The 18,765-nt window shown below is 41.4% G+C and overlaps 1 protein-coding gene across 6 annotated transcripts in view; it reads left to right on the top strand.

Moving 5' to 3' along the window:
• Positions 1-18,765, top strand: part of LRRK2 (leucine rich repeat kinase 2) — a 115,875-nt gene that overhangs the window by 12,734 nt on the left and 84,376 nt on the right. For all 6 annotated transcript variants that reach the window (XM_025209714.1, XM_025209715.1, XM_025209716.1 and 3 more), the window contains 7 exons: positions 1,056-1,144; positions 2,674-2,808; positions 3,955-4,089; positions 9,086-9,217; positions 13,391-13,510; positions 14,512-14,636; positions 17,735-17,814. In XM_025209714.1, the coding sequence (XP_025065499.1) occupies positions 1,069-1,144; positions 2,674-2,808; positions 3,955-4,089; positions 9,086-9,217; positions 13,391-13,510; positions 14,512-14,636; positions 17,735-17,814 (803 nt within the window). In that variant the 5' untranslated portion in view covers positions 1,056-1,068. The remainder of the gene's footprint in view (positions 1-1,055; positions 1,145-2,673; positions 2,809-3,954; positions 4,090-9,085; positions 9,218-13,390; positions 13,511-14,511; positions 14,637-17,734; positions 17,815-18,765) is intronic.

Here is an 18,765-nt window from a genome sequence, read left to right as displayed (position 1 = left end):
TGGGCCATATATTTGACACACTGTCCCTAAGCTTATGATGGGTGACTAGATTTGTTTTGCTTAATGCTTACCCATGGCTGACGGACACAGGCAGTACCACTATTCAGTTGGAGCTTTTTAGCCTAAAAGTATGTTTGAGAGAGAGGGACAGAGAGCCAAGAAACAGGATCTCCACAAAGTAGCTTTCTGGGACTAGCAGTTTTCTAAAAGGAAATGCCTCTACTGAGCCACGTAGGGAATCCTACTGCCATGAGGGACAAGGATGTCCAAGGAGTTATGCAAAGTCCTTGGGACTTGAGGAAGTTGTCCTGTCTTCTGAGACTATGAATCTCATACGTTTTGGGGGTGGTATATGTGCAGTCCATTTAGCAGGAGGACCCAAGAGGCTCAAAGGTGCCTGTTGGGAGGTAATTGTCATACATTTTACCAGTTAAATTCTAACAAGTGTGTAGTGGGCAGGAGCTCCAGGGGCAGTGACACACACTCTTCTCTCATGGGTGGGACACTTGTGAAGGAACTTGAAGTGGGAATGAGCTGGGGGATGCTTAGTTCCTCTGCAGGAAAACCCAGCAACATGTGGTTATTAAATCTTCCTCATCACAGTACCTTATGTGAATAACAGTAGTCATGCTGTGGAATCCCTTTTTTGTTTTTTTTATCCTCTTACTACAGGTCCAGATATAGCTCTCATGCACACACATCTCTGATGGCATTAATGGGAATTGTGCACATGTAATGACAATAATTGTTCCTCTGCAATTAACAATTTATAAGTAGCTTTGCTCTTTCTGTTGTATGTCCTTGTATGCCATTATACTTAAATGTACATAAGAAAAATATTTTTAAATGGTGATAATTATATACTTAAAAAGGACATCAAATGATAGAAATGGTGTGTTTCTACTTAATTCCTTTGCATAGGAACTAAAAAGGGCTTTAAAGTTTTCACTAGTTTTTTAAAAATAATTCTGTTTCCTCAAGCAATTTCATGATGAATCCCAGTATTTGGTATACTTTAACATTTCATTAGGCTTAACATTTTTTTTAAATTTTAGACAGATTCTCAAAATGCTCAGAATCTACAAAGGAAATGAGAACCTCTCAACAACAGGACTGAAAGTCTTAAATTTACTTCTTACTTCAGGTATTAGGCATTTTACTTTAATAAATGGTATAATGGATTTCTGTGCAGAATATATAAAATGGGTTACTAAAAACAAGCCTGATTCCTTTCTTCCTTGGACCTTGTGTAGTTAATTTACACCTGTGCAATAGAGATGTGAAATGCTACAGAAATGCAAAAGGACTTATTTTTCATTCCATCCAGGAAGAGCACATACCAATTGCTGAAGCTTCCTTAGCCTGATGAAGGGTTTTTGAACCCGAAAGCTTGCTTAATAACTATTCTCCAACCATTTGGGTTGGTCTAATAAAAGATATCAAATTCACCCAAGGAACCTTGTCTGCCAAAGGACTTATTCTGCATTTGCCTGCACAAGAATCATAATACCCTGGGCTGCAAGGCATTGGAGAATACAGCCACCCCACCCCTTTTTTTTTTAAATCGGTCAACATTAGTAGAGACAAATGTTTGCTGCTAAGTAATTAAGCAAGAGCTATTTTTTTCTTACTGACTAAAAGTGCAAGCTACTGTAAAAAGAGAACTTGATTAACTCTTAAATGATAAATTTTATACTGGTATTTCTGAAAATACCAAATTGTCTCTGACCTGGCAATTCTTATTCTACTTTACAAGGACCTGATACTGCCAGACACTAAGAACTTTTTATGAGATATTGAGCTTCTTGACCTTCTGAAATTAATGGGAGTCTGTGAAGTTCATATTCTTTCTCTCTTACTCGCAATGAGTGATATCTTACTGTAAAAACAGCAGTGGGTTTAACCGAAAGCTGAGTGAAACCAGTGGGAGTCTTTCCATTGACTTTAATAGGTTTTGGATCAGGGCTTATCTTCAGACCAAGGCACTACGTATAATAAGATCGCTGAATATGACTATTAAATGAATGAATCCAACAAGCCATTTCCCCTGTCTCATGTCACAAGGCTCCTGAGCTATTAAGCTAGTTATTCCATTGCAGGTTATTCCTTACAGATGATCTTCTTCCCAGGGATATAGTAGATATTATTGATTTAATCAAGTTTTATCCTCCTTACAGTTTTTTGATTGTCTGTCTTCAGTAAATATAGATTTCATAGACATTAGGGCTGGAAGGGACCTCACAAGATCATTGGCTGACTTCCTGCCAGAGGGGAGGAGGGCAGGAAGTCAGCTGGGGTCAGATCACCCCAGTAGGATAAGCATCCAGCAGCAAGATAAGCATCTCCTGCATCTTCCTGGATTCTTTTTTGTAATGTGTCCAACACCAACTGGATTTACTGATAAATGGGAATAAATATATTTGAAAGGGTATGCTCTATCTTTGCGTGTTTTGCCTAAGGATTGGCTTGGTGACAAGAAGTGACTGGGAAATCCAAATGCAGTCACTCTACCAGTTTACAAATTGACATCAAAGTGAAATACATAGTTACTTTTAAAGACGGTATCAAAGGATATGTAATTTTGACAGTCAAGTACAGGGTTTCAGATAGAAGAGATCAATGCTGATATTTGTAGTGATCAATCCTTTCTTGCCTTCTTTTCTGTTGTTTTAGATGCAATTACATTTTTGCTCTTGGAGGAAGAGACTGATGTATTTTTGTTGGTATTGGATGCTATGAACATCTTTCCTAAAAATGAAGAAATCCAGCAATATGGTTGTAAAGCTTTGCACAGGCTTTTTGAGAGAGGTATTTCTCTTTTGTACTTCAATAGGGTGGAATGATTTATAAACTGGGAATTGACTAAAGAAAAATGACTAGCAGCATATAATACATGCTGTGAGTTCTTCTGGGTTTTGTTTCATTTCTGTGTGAGTAAAGAAAGGGTCATACTTCATCTGACGAGGTGAGTTAATACAAAACATAAGGAAAGTGCATAGCCTTAGGACAATTTTCTTTGCTATTGCACTATACATGTGATTGAGTATTGTTCGAAACAATAGCTGTAGGCTGACGAACAAAACCAATGGCACTCAGAGAAGCGCTGGACTTCCAGACAAATTTCTGGATTATTGGGAAGCTATTTTTAATGCAGTAATGTAGTTTACTGTATTTTTAAAAAGTGCCATATTTTTGAGAATTCAAAAATTTTGAATTTTGAGAATTTTGGAATTTTGAAAGCTAGATTTATGAGGTTATATCACGCTGTTGATTTTGAAGCAGTTTTTATCACTGATTTGAATAAAATTTAGCTTCCAATTTAATGTTATGAAATATACCATAACTTTAAAATGTAAATAAAGTATTAGCCTTTCATTCTGTTATAGGTTATGTTAAAAATGCTAAGGGAAACTAGCCAAATGTGCTAATCCATATATCAGTGGTTCTCAACCTTTTTAAACTCAAGGCACTCCTCAGAAAATGCCTGCTCTTATATTTCAATAGTCAAAAAATGAATGACAGCTAACAGCAATTCTTTTGTTGCAAAGAACTCAAAGCCCACAACAAGGCTGAATATTTTTGATGCTATGAATTCTTATTTGAAAATCCAAGTTTCTTATGACTCGTGCAGAGATGTTTGCCTACCTAACAGTGCTAATACTGTGTAGCACACTTAAGGATTACTCAATACCTTAGGGTGCCATATAAGAGTTCTTATTTGTGTAAGCAACAGTGTAACTAGTTGGTAGACAACAAGTTTTGTGACTCCATTTTTTGTTAACTGTATAATAAAGTTCTTCTTGCCAACAGGAAGCTAAAGGTTTTTGAATAAAGAAAAAGTGACCTTGTGAAAAACGTGTTAGATAAATATCACAAAACTGTATAAAAACTATTGTATAACCTAATATCAAATTGGGCAAATATATAAACTCTCTCTTTTTTACTTTAACTCAGTTCCAGAAGAGCAGCTGACTGAATTTGTGGAAAGCAAAGATCATATGATCATACTGAATGTATTAAAACAGTTTCAAGAAAAAGAAGATTTAATACTTCTAGCACTTTATTCTTTACATTCCTTAGCTGGGCCATGTAAGTGCATTATAACAACAATTGGGGTTGTTGGTCAGTTGCAGTCATTCATTTCAAGCCATTCAGTCTTTCTGAAAAATACTTATTATAATCTTGTACTTTACCAGGACAGTGCAAAGGAAAGTCATAGCACTAGTGTAATGATTTGTAGATGGCTCTTGGCATCTGGGGAGGCTAAGCAAAGGCTGAATAAAAGGCAGATGCCTAGAATGAGAGTGGAGTTGCAAAGAGAAATTGTTATGTATTTTCTAATAAAATGCTTTTTAAAAATCAGTAAATATTGATTTGTCAGAACCAAAACTTTCCATGGAAACCTGCATAGCGGTTTTAACAAGGATGGAATTTCTTATTAAAACCAGAAAGAAGGGCCTCCATCTCCCTGTAGTGCACTCACTTGGGATGTAGGAGACAGATTCAAGTCCCAGCTCTGGCACCTTTTACTGCCAGGATTCAAAACATAGTTAAGGGACTTTCCAATTGAATACCCCAACTAGTAGGTTACTGACTCGTTTATGGTGGGTCTCTGTCAGAATCTCTTGTTAGAGCTGTTCCATTTCGTATAAATAATGAATTATGTATTGGATTAGGGACTTGAACTACAATATTTACTGGACTAAAGACTCAGTCTCTTAAGCTTACCTGATGGAACTGTTCCATTCTTTTTTACATATTGATTGGCCCAGAAGGAGACTGACTATAATCCAGTGGTTGTGCAACTCACTTAGGATGTACACAATGAACGTTCAAAGTGTTGTTCCAATAAATATTTAATTATTGTTACAAACGGGAATAGTGCCAACAATAGGGGCTGACCTGCCCCAGGGCATTCATGAGATGCAAGCCCCCGTTCTGAATCGGGCACAACAGGGATTTGTATCTCAAGCACCCGGCACACACTACATTAATTGTGCCATAAATAGCAACGTGCCACACACAGCCAGTTTATTGTGTCATAAAATGGCAAGCCAGCCACAAAGATGAAACATCTTTATGGATGGTTTGAATGGAGCTTTAAATTGAACATGTGGCATGCCGCATCATTCTGATGCTGACATGCAACTGATTGTCAGCATCAGGACCTGGGCATCCTCAGGTCTGGAACCCTTCCCAGGCTGCCCCAGTCCCAATGCTAACAACTGCTGATTGCCAGCATCAGACCAGGATAGCCTTGGTACCATGCCAACAATGATCTATGGGGCACATGGGTTGTAAGTTTTCCAGTGAGCAGAGCTTCCCTTACCAGAAACCTTGTAACCTTTGTGCTTTGCAATTTAAAACTACCCTTTGGGCATGTCTACATGAGACGTTTACTGCAGCTGACTAATTAGCTCCACAGTAAACATTGCGTGTCTACGTGTGTGCCCCTATTAGGCTGGAGTAAGTTAATTAACTCCACAGCAGAATAGTACTTGTACTTTTTTTACTCACAGCAGCACACGTAGATGCTGCCCCTGCTGCCTGGGGCACTAGTATTCTTCAGTGCAGGAACTGCCTGCTGGCTAAACCCGTGCTGATGTACCCTTGTATCCCAGCTCTGCAGCAAATTGGGCATCTTTACACATGCTCTGTGGGGAGGGGGAAAGAGGGGCCACGCTTTATTTAGAACAGCTCTCAGGAGCCATTCTAATTAAAGCACCCACAGTGTCTCGTGTATTCAGAGTACCATGCTTCAAAATGGCGATGGGAGTGCTTTAACTAAAACTTTGTTACAGCACCCCTGCTGCCATTTTGAAGTACACGGACAGTGAATACATGTGATGCCAAGGCTGCTGGAGCATGCTAATTAGCTTGAACATATAAGAGCAGGTTATTGGGCATGTGTTGAGGTGCTGACCCCTGGGGTCTCCTGCCAGCCGGAGTGCTCCAACCCAGTTTAACATGCTGTGGTCCTGGGTGCACGTTCAAAAGGCACACCCAGGAGCAATAAACAATAAGCTCTGGGGTTTATTGCTTCTCATTAATTATACATGTACATGTGCTTTTTATGTTCCAAGTGCCTGTTGTTAGCCAGTCCCTAGGGATCGGGCTGGAGGCAGCCTTCTTACCTGAAGTTGATGCTCGATCCCAAATATGCATCCTGCCATGCGTGTCTGACTTGTCAGGATGTGCAATGTTTGGGATGAGGCATAACATCTCTCAGATCCAGATTGCATGATTATTTTAAAATCTGCCAGGGGCTTCAGTCTCTTTTATCCCAGACGAGTCCCTTACCGTACAATGGGTGAGGATTTTGCTTTCTTCCATTTTTCATGAAAATCAGAGGAAGGTCTTTGAAGATTGAAAACATTATGAAATCTTGAGAAATTTTAGGAAAAAAAACTGTTTCCCAGCTATCTCTACTTGCAACCTGCTCACTTATTTACCCACTCCTGGAAAATTTCTGGTATCTTGCAGGTGTATAACTACACAGTTGTTTGTCATCGTAAGAAATAAAAGAAGTCAGTTTTTGAAAATAAAGGGTTTCTCAATCATGGAGACTGACATTCACAAATTCACTTTGGTCATAATGGTAATGAAATAAAATAAGTGACCTAATTTGGTTCAGAAATTAATTGCTTTAGAAATCTTACCATCTTAGTTGAAACATTTTTCCACCTGCTATATTCAGTTATAGCTATTCGTTATTGTGACAAAGGCACCTTCCAGGCCTGATACTGTTATGTCCCCACCCTCGTCTCTGGGCAAACTGCCCACCTTGCTCGTCTGCCATGCCTTGCTTGTAAATGATTATAATGTCAAATAAGTGGGAGGCTGCCCTTCATGCAGCCTAAGTGACCATGGGCGATCCGTACACGCTCCTACCACCCCTACACGTATTCCATGTCTTGCTGATGTCATGCTATAAACATAAACTGCTCCAGCTTGCAGATGACTCAAATAGCCCCTTGTAAGGCCTCTCACATACCACCCTACTTGGGCCTCTCTCTTACTGCCCTCTCTCACAAGGGCCTCTCGCACACTGCCTGTCCAGGCCACACTCCCACCACCCTACTCCAAAAAGATCCTCAGGCTTGTCCACTCGTACTTCAGACAGACCTGGCCTAGCCTTTTGGGGCTCTCCCGTGACCCTCATCTAGACAGTGACTGCCAGTTCATCAGCTTACTCTCTTCAGCCAACCCTGGCCCAGCCTTGTGGGTCCCCCTTGGCCCTCATCTGGGCGGTGACTGCTGATTCACCCCACTCCAGGCTCTCTCAGCCCTAGTCCCTCACTGGGCCATTTCTTACTCCCACCCCCTTGAGCAAACACACCACCCCTCTTACTGGGGCCCAGAGTCAAACACCACCTTGGGACTCAGCCACTCCTCTTTCAACTTAACTGCCCCTCACTACTCTGCCTTGCCACTCAGGGCCCAGGGTCTTGCACCCCTACAGGCTCAGGTGCTTCACAAAGCATGCCTGGCCCCCTTTAGCTCTCCAGGTAACCCACCCAAAGATGGGGGCAGGGGCTTAGGCATCCCAACCCACCTTATACCAGGGAGGTTCTCGTTCCTGGTATTCACATGGCCCTGACCCACCACAGGCAGGAGGACCACCAGGCCTCCCTATCCCAGCAGGGTGCAGTTTTAGGTCATGCCCAGGACCAATGAGGCCTCTTCCATCCCCATAGCCTCACCCTTACCTCCAAAATATTCCTGGAGCAGGAGCTCCACCAGGCAATGTTACTCACAGATCTCAAAAATACTCTGCTCTTATAACAGAGCTCTCCCAGAATGGCAGCTCTCGTTAGCCACCTGGCAGCTCCCTGCTCCAGCCCTTAAAGTGACAGACACTCTAAAGGGTGTTCTGTCACAGTTATTTAGAGATATGGTAATTTAAGAGCTTGTTTTCAAAAGGTTAATGAATTAACCTGGCTTGCAAGTAGATTGTAAAGGTTAGTAATATCCTCATTTTACATATCGGAAACACAAGGTGTGGAGAGATCAATTGACCAAGGTAACCCAGCAGTTTGCAGTGAAGCTCAAAATAGACCTGAATGGTAAAATTCTGGCTCCACTGCAGTCCACGATGATTCTCCTGTTGAGTTCAACGGGACCAGGATTTCATCTGCGATCTTTGAATTCATAGGCGGATCTTTCATTACACACCCACATTAAACATATTGCAAAGATTAAGATTCTTTGATTCTAACTGCACATGGCAGAGCAAGAAGCTGCAAGTTTTATTTCATAACTACCATTATGCATTTGTGATTGAATAGGCAAAGTGATTTTTTTCACCATCATTAGAGCATGATTTAGTATGTCTCGCTTATTTTTAATCTGAATGAGCTATTGTTGTTTTTCTACCATAGTCCCTGCAGTACATGTAAGAATAAAATTATTTGTAATTAAATTTGTATTTGGGGATATCATTTCAAAAGTTAGAAGCATCGCTTAGCTGAAAACCTGTAAACACTTCTCATATATTAAATAAGCTCACTATATACTCAATTGTCATAGGCCAAAACTAGCACCAGCCAAAAGAGTAAGCTTTTATAACTTGCCTCGGAAAGAGGAGAGGTAAGAGGGACAGCAAGGGTTTATGAAACCACATGTCTGGTTTTTTTTTTCCGATTCTGTTACTGAATTGTTTTATGGTCTTGGTTAAATCATTTAAATACCATATCAAAAATTTACAAAATACCACCACAAAAACTGTAAAATGTGAATGGATTCATTTTATCTACTCATGCTAGTGCAATTAAATGTAATTAGTATCTGTAAAGCACTCTTTATGAAAGGTACTTTTTAGTAATAAGTGAAGGTATTTTATCTGTTAAATAGCTAAACATGTAATGGCAGCAAATCAGTAACAATTTACATGGAGTCTAAGTTGACCTGATACAGCATGTCTAAATAGAATTAATGATAAAAGTTGAAGATGATGATGAAAAGAAATATTCAAATTTTTTCACAATGCCAAAAGCAGAAACTATATTTTTAAACACCTATGCATATTCAAATTATATATGTGATTGTTTATTTAATCATAAAATTGATGTTATTTTTATTTTAGCTAGCAATGTTGAAGTGCTCATGTCTGGAAATGTTCGATGTTATAATATCATTGTTGAAATAATGACAAGGTTCTCCAACAGTGAACCAATTCAGGAAGTGAGCTGCTGTTTGTTCCACAAACTTACATTAGGTAAGTTCATGAAATAATATTTTAGATATTGCTGATATTGTCCTTCTGTTTCTGTATATTAAGTGTATAATCAAGATAAAGCCTGCTTTTTTCTTAGCTCTTATTTTTACATTAAAATTAGAGAAGTGGTAAAAGCCTGCAAATTCAGTAACTTCCTCTGAAATGAGATCGCCATGTTGGCAGATCTGAACAAAATAAAAATAATTTTATAACGCCTACAATACACGAAGTATCATGCTCTTTTAGATTGCCTTTCACCAGGAAGGGAATTTGACAGTTTCTTACTGCCAGAGGGATATACACAAACAATCCACAATTGAAATGCAGAGAAAACAGCCAGGTAACAGAACACAGCCACACTACATAACAGGGCAGGGAGTGAAAAAATACTGTATGCAACTGCATTCACAAGAATTAAGAGGAATAATGGTTCTGATTCTCCAGAGGGTTTCATTTTAAGTGCATGCTTAAATACTTTGCTGAATTGGGCCCCGGCAGGCTCAGTCTTGGTGATAAGCACCCTTCTGTCCCAGAGAATGATGGAGTAAGTGAATGTACTCGGCACTTTGGTTGATCAAGGCCATAATGAATTGGAGTAGACAAGTGTAGATTTTTGAGTATCAGAAACTCGCCATCACATCTTTTATGACCACAGATGGTAAATTCCTCAGTTTTACAGCGCATCTGAAGGGCTTCAGAAAATGATTACATCCCATAAATTTCATAATCTCATAATTTTTCCTGCCACTAGGGTGATTCTAATATTTACCAATTGAGACCCATTTAAAAAACCTAAACATTGTAACTACAATAGAAAGATGAGAGACTGCTGACAGATTATTTGTTTTCACAATAGGAATGAGGTAGTTTACTTTGGGTATGGACAGATGTTCAGTTTCAGCAGAAACCATGAGCATACAGAAGTTAGTAATTTTTCTCCCAGAGTAAAAGGGTGCAGACAGAAGTGACAATTTTTGCCTGATCAGGCCCCTGAAAGCACTCTGCTAACACAAGTTCATGGCTGCAGAGCGCTGTAAAAGGGCCCAATCCTGTGACAGTCTGAACCCTCATCACATGAAGTTTCAGATGAAGGCACTCCAAAGTGGAGCACCTTCATTAACTTATGGCTGCTCCCATTCCTGTTTTCAGAATGAGAGAAGGGAGCAGAGGGAGCTTGTTCTGGGGGTTGCCCAGCCTGCACTGGAGGGTAGGAAGGGTATATTGGAGCATCCCCACAAGGTGGGGGTGGGGGTGTGCTTCAGTCTACTCACCCTCCCACTCCAGCACAGCCTGGGGAAAACCCGGAATGGACCTCCCTCCCTCTCCCAGACAGTACAGGAGGCTGGCAGACTGGGAGAAGAGCTAGGGGAAGAGGCTGCAGAGACACAGCCTCTCTCCGTGGATCGGTCCCAATTTGGAACTTGATCCCTCACCCTCCCGACCCAACAGCTAACGTCTGTTGGGTTGGGAGGATCGGTCTAACACATGGTGCTTTCGGTAAAGTGCCATGAGTTGGACCAGGAGCTGCACTTCTGTCTGCACCCAAGGTGGCTACACTGGTAAAAAAATAACTTGGGAGCAGCCTGAGTGAAGTTGCTTTCTGGAGAATATATCCTAGGAGACAGAACTTCCATACAGGCATCAGGATGCAGAGCCAATCTCTGCAATCTCAATGTGCTTTGCTTCCTTTTTCCTCCACAGGTGGGGAGAGAGAGCATGTGTTAGTCTTAGCCAAGCAGGGAATATTGTGCCCCCTGAGTGCTTCAGTCTGGAAAAGCCTAGCACTGAAGCAGTTAGGGAGTATGTGCTGCTCCTAGCTTGTTCCCTGCCTGAATCACATTGCAGTACTTGGGTGCAGGGAAGTATACAAGCATACAACTTGCCCAGCCTTAGCTGACCTCCAACACAATACAGAGGAAGGGAAAGGGCTCTTCTGCATGAAAGACTTTTCTGTGCATGGCACAGACCCCAGCCCCACATTCACTTAAAAAAAACAACACCCCCACCCCTCCCGCAAACTCTCTGGGCTGCGTGCTTTAGGGATACATGGCAGGCCAGCATCTGCACTACAGGCTTTTTGCTTCTCTGTTTGAACTTCTGTACAGGTCAGTTTTTCTCTCAGTAAAAAAAACGGGGAGAGTTGTCCTGGATTATTTGTGTGTGTGTATGCAGCCTTTATTTTATGACAACATTTCTTATTCTGCACTTATGACAAGAAATACTACATACATGGTGGTAAATGTTCATTTTTAGCAATGCTTATTATAATAACCATTCTTTTTTCTAAAAGTATTTTATTTAATTAGGAGTCTGTGCTAAACTCTGCTATATTTTGTGTGGAGAGATGCATATTTCACAATAGAAGTTAAACAGCTTCCTAGCTGGGGTCAGTCAAGTGCCAGTTTAGGAGTCTACTATGAGTTCCCTACTTGGATTGCTCACTTCTAAGTAGGAAGTTATTTGATAAAAGGCATCATCAGCATTGGCATAAAAAAACAGAACTCGAGTCTTCCTCCCTCCTAGGGCAATGCCACCCTTACTGAGCTCTAGTCAGGTTGCTTCTTGTTTGTTTTTCTAATGCCTAGTGACTGTTGCATTTGTTTCCACACAATAGCCATGCTTCAACAGGATAGATACAGGGTTCCATTAGTCTTGCCTAACCAAAATCCTGGTAAGTAATACAGTTTCCAGGGAAGTGAAAGATGCAGATTTAAAACAGGATGAGGAAGGCCTGAACACAGGTCTCCTACTTCTTACGCAGCTGCCCTAAACACAAGGAACTGAATCTTATTGTATACATTCAAATAGCAGTTACCCAATGGTGTAAGTGCCAGGTATGCATCTCCATATGTTCCTGCCCTAGGCCATGTCCTCCATATTGCTATGAACGTTCCTTCCATGAAATTGTAGCCAGGCAAAAAGCTGTGACTAGCAAATGAGTAGGGTCCTCCAAGATTCGATCAGTGTGCTGCTCTCTGGCTGGATAAGTACCATGTGGGCCTGTAAAGTGAAAAGAATTCCAACCTAGGTTTTTGGGGAAAGGTAGTTGGACCCTCACTCTCTGTTGTTCAGGTAACCATTTCACAGAATAGAATAGGGTTGATACGGAACCCTACATTCAGCTACCTCTGTATAGAGTTTCCTATTGGCTGCTTGTTGAAATTTCCCTGCATACTCTGGGTTGCTGATTAAAAGAATGGAGGAGCTATGCACCTCTGCAAGTCAGAGTAGGATGGATCTCTTGATGTACATGGGCACACCAGAGGATGGGGAAAAGATTCAGGACTACCTTGACAGCCTGCATTCATGGGCGGAACAAAGAGAAGTGCAAGGTCCTTCACCTGGGTAGGAAGAACCCTCACCATAAGTACACAATGGGTGGTAGTCCACTGACTGGCACAGCACCTGAACGAGACCTGGGGGTCACGATCAACTGGAAGATGAATATGAGCCAATAGTGCAGTGACATTGCGAGAAGGGCAAATAGAACTCTGGTATGCATCAGCCCATGTGCAGCCAACAGATCCAGAGAGATGCTGAGACCTCAGCTGGAGTACTGTGTCCAGTTCTGGGCTCCATAGTTCAAGGATGTGGATAAGCTCAAGAGGGTACAAAGAAGGGCCACTCGTATGGTTAAGGGCATGGAGGGCAGGTCCTATAAGGAGAGACTCCAGGAACTGGGTCTGTTCAGTCCAAGTGAGAGAAGGCTGAGAGGTGACTTGATAGCCGCCTACAAGGACATCATGGGTAAGCATCAAGAACTAGGGAAGCAACTCTTCAGGAAGGACCTCAATGGAGGATGAGGACCAACAGGCATAAACTAATAGAGGGTAAATTCAAGCTAGACATAAGAAAAATATCTCTCTCTGAAAGGGTCACCAGAATCTGGAACACACTCCCAGCAGAGGTGGTACAGTCACCCTCCTTAGAGATGTTCAAGATGGGACTGGACAGGCACCTTGTTGAGTTCATCTGAGCCCAATAACTTCCTTCCCACAGCAGGGGACTGGACTTGGTGATCTTACAAGTCCCTTCCAGTTCTATGATTCTATGTACAAGTTGCATCTCCCTTTGTGGAGTCATAATGTTTGGCCATATCTATGAGGTGGAATAGGATCTGGGCCATAATTTTTCTAGATAGCAGATTCAGCTAACTTGTGTATTTGTTTTTAGGAAACTTTTTCAATATTTTGGTTTTAAATGAAGTACATGAAGTCATTGTGAAAGCTGTTATAAGATACTCTGCAAATGCAAAACTACAAGCTGCAGCTCTTGGTTGTTTAGCTCTTCTCAGTAAGTAAATTCCTTCCTATTTATATCAAGTCGCTGAATAGACCCATGACTATTTTTAATGGCAGTCTGTGCTAGGAATTAGGAAATTACAGGAAATTATACTATCTCTGTTTCTTTTACATGCAGTTTTTAAAGTGGAATAGAGTTTAACAATTGTGAACAGGTTTCACTCTGTCTGTTATTGTTGCATGGCAGCACCCATACCCCTTAACCAGCATTGCTTATGCTACACTTAGTTGGTATGCAACGTCGATTAGCCCAGCAAAGCAACATATCCACTCATAGGTTGCATACAGTATAATCCCTTCTTAGTTTAAAAAGTCCTTGTTGCATTAAAATTGGAAATGCAGACACTTAAGCTAAGTTTGATGTTGAGTGTATCCATTACTCATTCTTTCAGGTTGAGGTCAGTGAGTGCCAAAGATAGCAGCTAACATACATAGTGATATTCCTTCACAATTATAAAACAACTGTGCACAAGTGCCAAAAATGACTTATTGTAAAATAACTTCTATTAAATGGAATTTTATTTTAGTTTTGCCAAGTACTTCTGTCCTACCAATTTCAGTTTGTCCATCTTTTCCTAGTGACAAGGAAGTGCTGGGAGATCAAAGTGAATTTTTAGTAAATGATGACATACAAATATAATACAGGCATATTTTACCACCTGTGTTCTTCAGCATGCAAACAAGACAATAAATGCATGAACATACATTTTTCTATTAGAATTATTGACTAATATATTATTGTGTACTTAACTGAACACATTGTAATGAGCTTCTGAAATCTGTTCATAATGTCAGCTTATTCAGGTACATAACAGAGCTCGTGTAAAAGGCTTCTTGCATCCCCTTCCCAAAAGAAAGGGATTTGCCACTTTTATCTGGTACAATCGGCTTCAACTGATTTAGGCATATGAGCAGCTGTATACTTCATTAGGATTGAATGTTAATCTTGTATTTTCACAATAAGAACTAAGTGTAAATGTCTTGCATTTCAAGCTGAAACAATATTTTTAAATCAAGACTTGGAGGAAAGAAAGGAGGAGGAGGAGGAAGAAAAAATGTGTTGGTTGGAAGCATGCTACAAAGCATTAAAATTACACCGAAGAAACATAGATGTACAGGTGAGAATTTCTGGTTGATATGGGTGCAAAAAATCAGAATTCATTAATTTAGCATTAGTTAAGGTTTTCAGCAAAATAGTTTTCCCTCAAATATACCAAACATAGTCTAGAGAAACAAAAATGTTGGGTAGGATGAATTAATGATAATGGTTTCACATGAAAAGTTTAATGGTTATGACTCCATTCTTTTTTACATAAAGGCTTACTGTGCCATAGAGGATGTTGTGATATTGAGAATCAAGAGAACTCAGACTGGAATCATATGATTAAAAAAATTGAAACCCAACAAGCAGTAAAATCAGATGTTTATTGGGATACAATCTCTTTTGTTGTCCTCAAATTACACTTTTGTAAGAGTGATATCTGTTTATAGTACAGAATCATTTTCTGTATGTAATTGGAAACAGGAATTAATTTTTCCTCAAATCAGTGCTGAATGCCAAGGAATGTTTATAAGTAATATCATTTATTGATAACAAAGGAGAACTTGTATAAATGATGTATCTTATGGTTATTTCAAGTAGCTGACACACAAGGCGAAAATGACTTATCCTGGATGTACTGATTGGTCAGACTCAGTCAGCATTATGCTGTCTATTATTTTGTTCTTTGCATTCATATTTGACTATAATGTTTTTTCCTCTGTTGACATTATTTAGGAATCAGTGATTGTCACTTCTGTGTTATGTCATCTCTACAGTGGGATGTGATTAGAATACAAAGGGTAGGGAAGAGAGAGGAAAAGGAGCGGGGAATTCTGGGAGAGGCAGGATGAGTAAAAGAGAAAAACAAAGTAATTAACACATTGAGCGACATAGAGTATAAAAGCTAATCCAGGTAAACCAGGAATGGGCAGAATACAGCCTGTGGGCTGGATCTGACCTGCCAAGGGATTCTCTCTGGCCCACGACAGGTCCCTCAGCCCCACCCAGCCCAGTCACGAGGCAGCTCGGACCATGGCACGTGCAGCTGGTCCCATCGCCCCAGGCATGTGGTGGAGCAGGGACAGTGTGGCTGCTGGACTCAGTTTCCTGGCAGCCCTGGTGGTGGCAGGTCGCTCTGCCCAGCTGCCGCTGCCAGTGTCTCTGCCATTGCTCCCGCTGCTGATCCCAGCCCTGCTGCCTGGGCATCCTAGCCCATTCTCCCACACTCATGGCTCGGGACACCAGGAGGAGCAGGTAGATGGGGTCTTCGTGGAAACCAGCCTGGGACCCCCACAGGCAGGACACACTTAGCTGGATGGCTGAAATGGGGCCACAGGTGGGTAAGGAGCAGAGTCTGGAGTAGGACAGATGGGTAGAACCAGGGCCGGGATTGCGGGGCAGTGACAGCATGAGGCTGGGGCCCACAGCAAAGCCATGATCTGTTTCCCACATGTCCTTGCCTATGGAACCGGTGCCCATTACAGGGATGAGCAGGTAGATCACAACTCTGCATGGGCCCCAGCCCTGTGCTGTCACCGTCCCATGATCCTGGCCCTGGCCCCAGCCCTGCCTGCCTATCCCACTCTTGGACGCCACTCCCCACTTGGTCATAGCCATATCCCATCTGTTTAGCTGAGCGCACCCTGCTCATGGGGGTCCTGGGCTGGTCTCTCTGGTACCTTGGTGAGGATAGGATTTAGATCAGGGTGGGCAAAATCTGGCCCACAGGCTGGATCTGGCCTGCAGAGGGGCTTTGTCCAGCCTGTCGCTGGTCCCTTGGTCTCACCTGGCCCAGGCATCATCCCATGGGGGCACGTCCTGCTGCCCCCTGGGCGCGCAGTGGGGCACATCCACACATATCCCCACACCCCACATATACCAACAGCCCCCCACAAACGCCATACCCCCTCAATATACAAAAGTAAGACTTCATTTTGAGCTATTATGCAATTACTTCTATGTACATGATGCGAACGCACACAAACCAGGACAAAATAATATTTCAAAAATAAAATTAAAATACGTTGTTATAGTATATAATTTGTATTTTTTTTCTGGTTCCAAGATGGCAAACTTCCCAAAAGGAGTACTTCCGGGGCAAGGGCAAAGACCTCTGGTGACAAAGGGCAGGGGCCAGGGGGGCAGGACTTCCAGTACCAAGATAGTGACCGGGGAGAGGGGGGTGTCATGGGGCAGAGCTGCCCTTGTGGCCCTCAGCAGCTCGCCAAAGCTCGTTAAACAGCCCTCCCATCGAAATAATTGCTCGCCCCTGATTTAGGTAGTCTGTTGCTGGAGCAATGCTGTTAAAGGTTGCTGGGGTGTCTGTAACTTAAGACAGGTGTATCCCCATGGCTACTGGAAATAGTTGTCATTTTCTAGGAGGGATTGGAGGTCATTAATTATGTGTCTGAGGTGTTCAATCTGGGGAGCTGTAGGTGACAACCAATGGGATTCTGTTGTGCTTGGCTTGGGGTTGGAATTGTATCAGGTTGGAGTAGGGGTCTGAGTCTTGCTCTTCTAAGTTTTAGTGGCTACAATTTTAGGATTGTATTGTAATTCCAGACCCTTAAAGTGTGCATGCCAGTCAGTGTGATCAAAGCAGATTCAGCTGTAAAGTAGAGCTTGACTGCAGTGTAACTGATGTAGCTGATAGATTTATCAGTGTGTTTAGGATGAGACCTACTGGTGTGGAGGTAGCTATAGCAGTAGTTGGTTTCTAGTCAATGTGGTAGTGATAGCAAACACTGCTAACCACCTCTCTCTGAAGAAAGAAAGCCCGAGAAATTTTTTAGGAATTCTCTCAACTTGATATATGTTTTATTTCGTGTAATAAAACAACAAATAATTGGAATGTGACATACACACATGCTTTCATGTGTATGAATTTTTGTATGGGTATTTGTAATATATCCCACAATTAAAGAATAAAAAATTGTTTATGCAGCTCACTAACAATGAAATTAGGGCTTCTATTATTATAGCAATTAGAATATTTAGGACTAAATTAAAGCTTTTATTATATTTTTGTTGTTTTTTATCTATTTTGACATGAATACCTCCACTAGAAAGTGATGGGATGAAACTGTTTTAGAAATATTTTAAAAAACACATTTTCTCCATTTAGTATTATATTTGTTTTAAAACTGTTTTGTTCTGCTCTTGTTTTAAATTCAGGAGGCTGCATGTTGGGCTTTGAATAATCTGTTGATGTATCAGTGTAAACTTCATGAAAAGATTGGAGATGAAGATAAACAGTGAGTATTCCTTACTTGAACTACACATTTGGGAGTGCAAAAAGGTTTAAAGCTCAGTTTTAAGTTGTTTTGGCATCCCCAGATTAATTTTATCTTATTTTCCATTACAGTTTCTAGTTTGTGAAACAAGACATGGCCTTGTTGCTATTTCTGGTAGCAACAGCATCATGCTAAAATGAGGGATCAGGAAGAGCTTGAACTCCCTGGTATCTAGGGAAGAACAATGAGGATAGATTAAATGGAAGCTCTAATAGGGAGAGTACTACTAGAGTCAGAGAAAGAATCGAGATATCGTGAATATATAGTAGATAAATCTGAACCACCAGAGATGCATGTTAGAGAGGGATACAGTGAAGCACAGCGTACCTGCTCTGCTCGCAACACACCCAGGAACGATACAGCAACAGCTCTGTCTCACATGTGCTTATTAGAACATGTTCAGCATGTGCCCAGCCTGCTTTACTGCAGCACCCTTTAGTACAGTCTTTTGACAGAATAGATATGTTAAGACATATCCTATGTCCTTCTTAGAGTTTCTATGATACCCTAATTTTAAATAGGTTATACTGTATTTCCTAAATGCTCTCTGCTCACCTAGGCAAAAACCCCTTGTATTTCAATGGGTTTAAGGTTAGATTAATATGTATGCTGTGCAATGGGCTTTCTCTTCACCTCTCAGTATAGAAAAAACATTAGTAACTTGGTACTGAATTTTACAAATAAAAATTTACTCAGTGAAATCATTAGGAAACTATATTATAACTAGCAAATTGCCTGTCAAGAATGACAGGGGAAGGGGGGCTGACTGGGACCCAGTGTGGGTCTGACCCTGCCCCCCCTCTGCCCCCACTTAAGGTCCGAACCCATGCTACTGGTTAGGGTCCGACCCTGCTCCCCCTCCCCCCTGCTTCAGGCCTGACCCCGCCCTTCCTCCGCTTCGGGTCTGATCCT

This window comes from Alligator sinensis, unplaced genomic scaffold (genome assembly GCF_000455745.1).
Source record: "Alligator sinensis unplaced genomic scaffold, ASM45574v1 scaffold9_1, whole genome shotgun sequence".
Classification (NCBI taxonomy): domain Eukaryota; kingdom Metazoa; phylum Chordata; order Crocodylia; family Alligatoridae; genus Alligator; species Alligator sinensis.
This window is presented reverse-complemented; position numbering and strand designations above follow the sequence as displayed.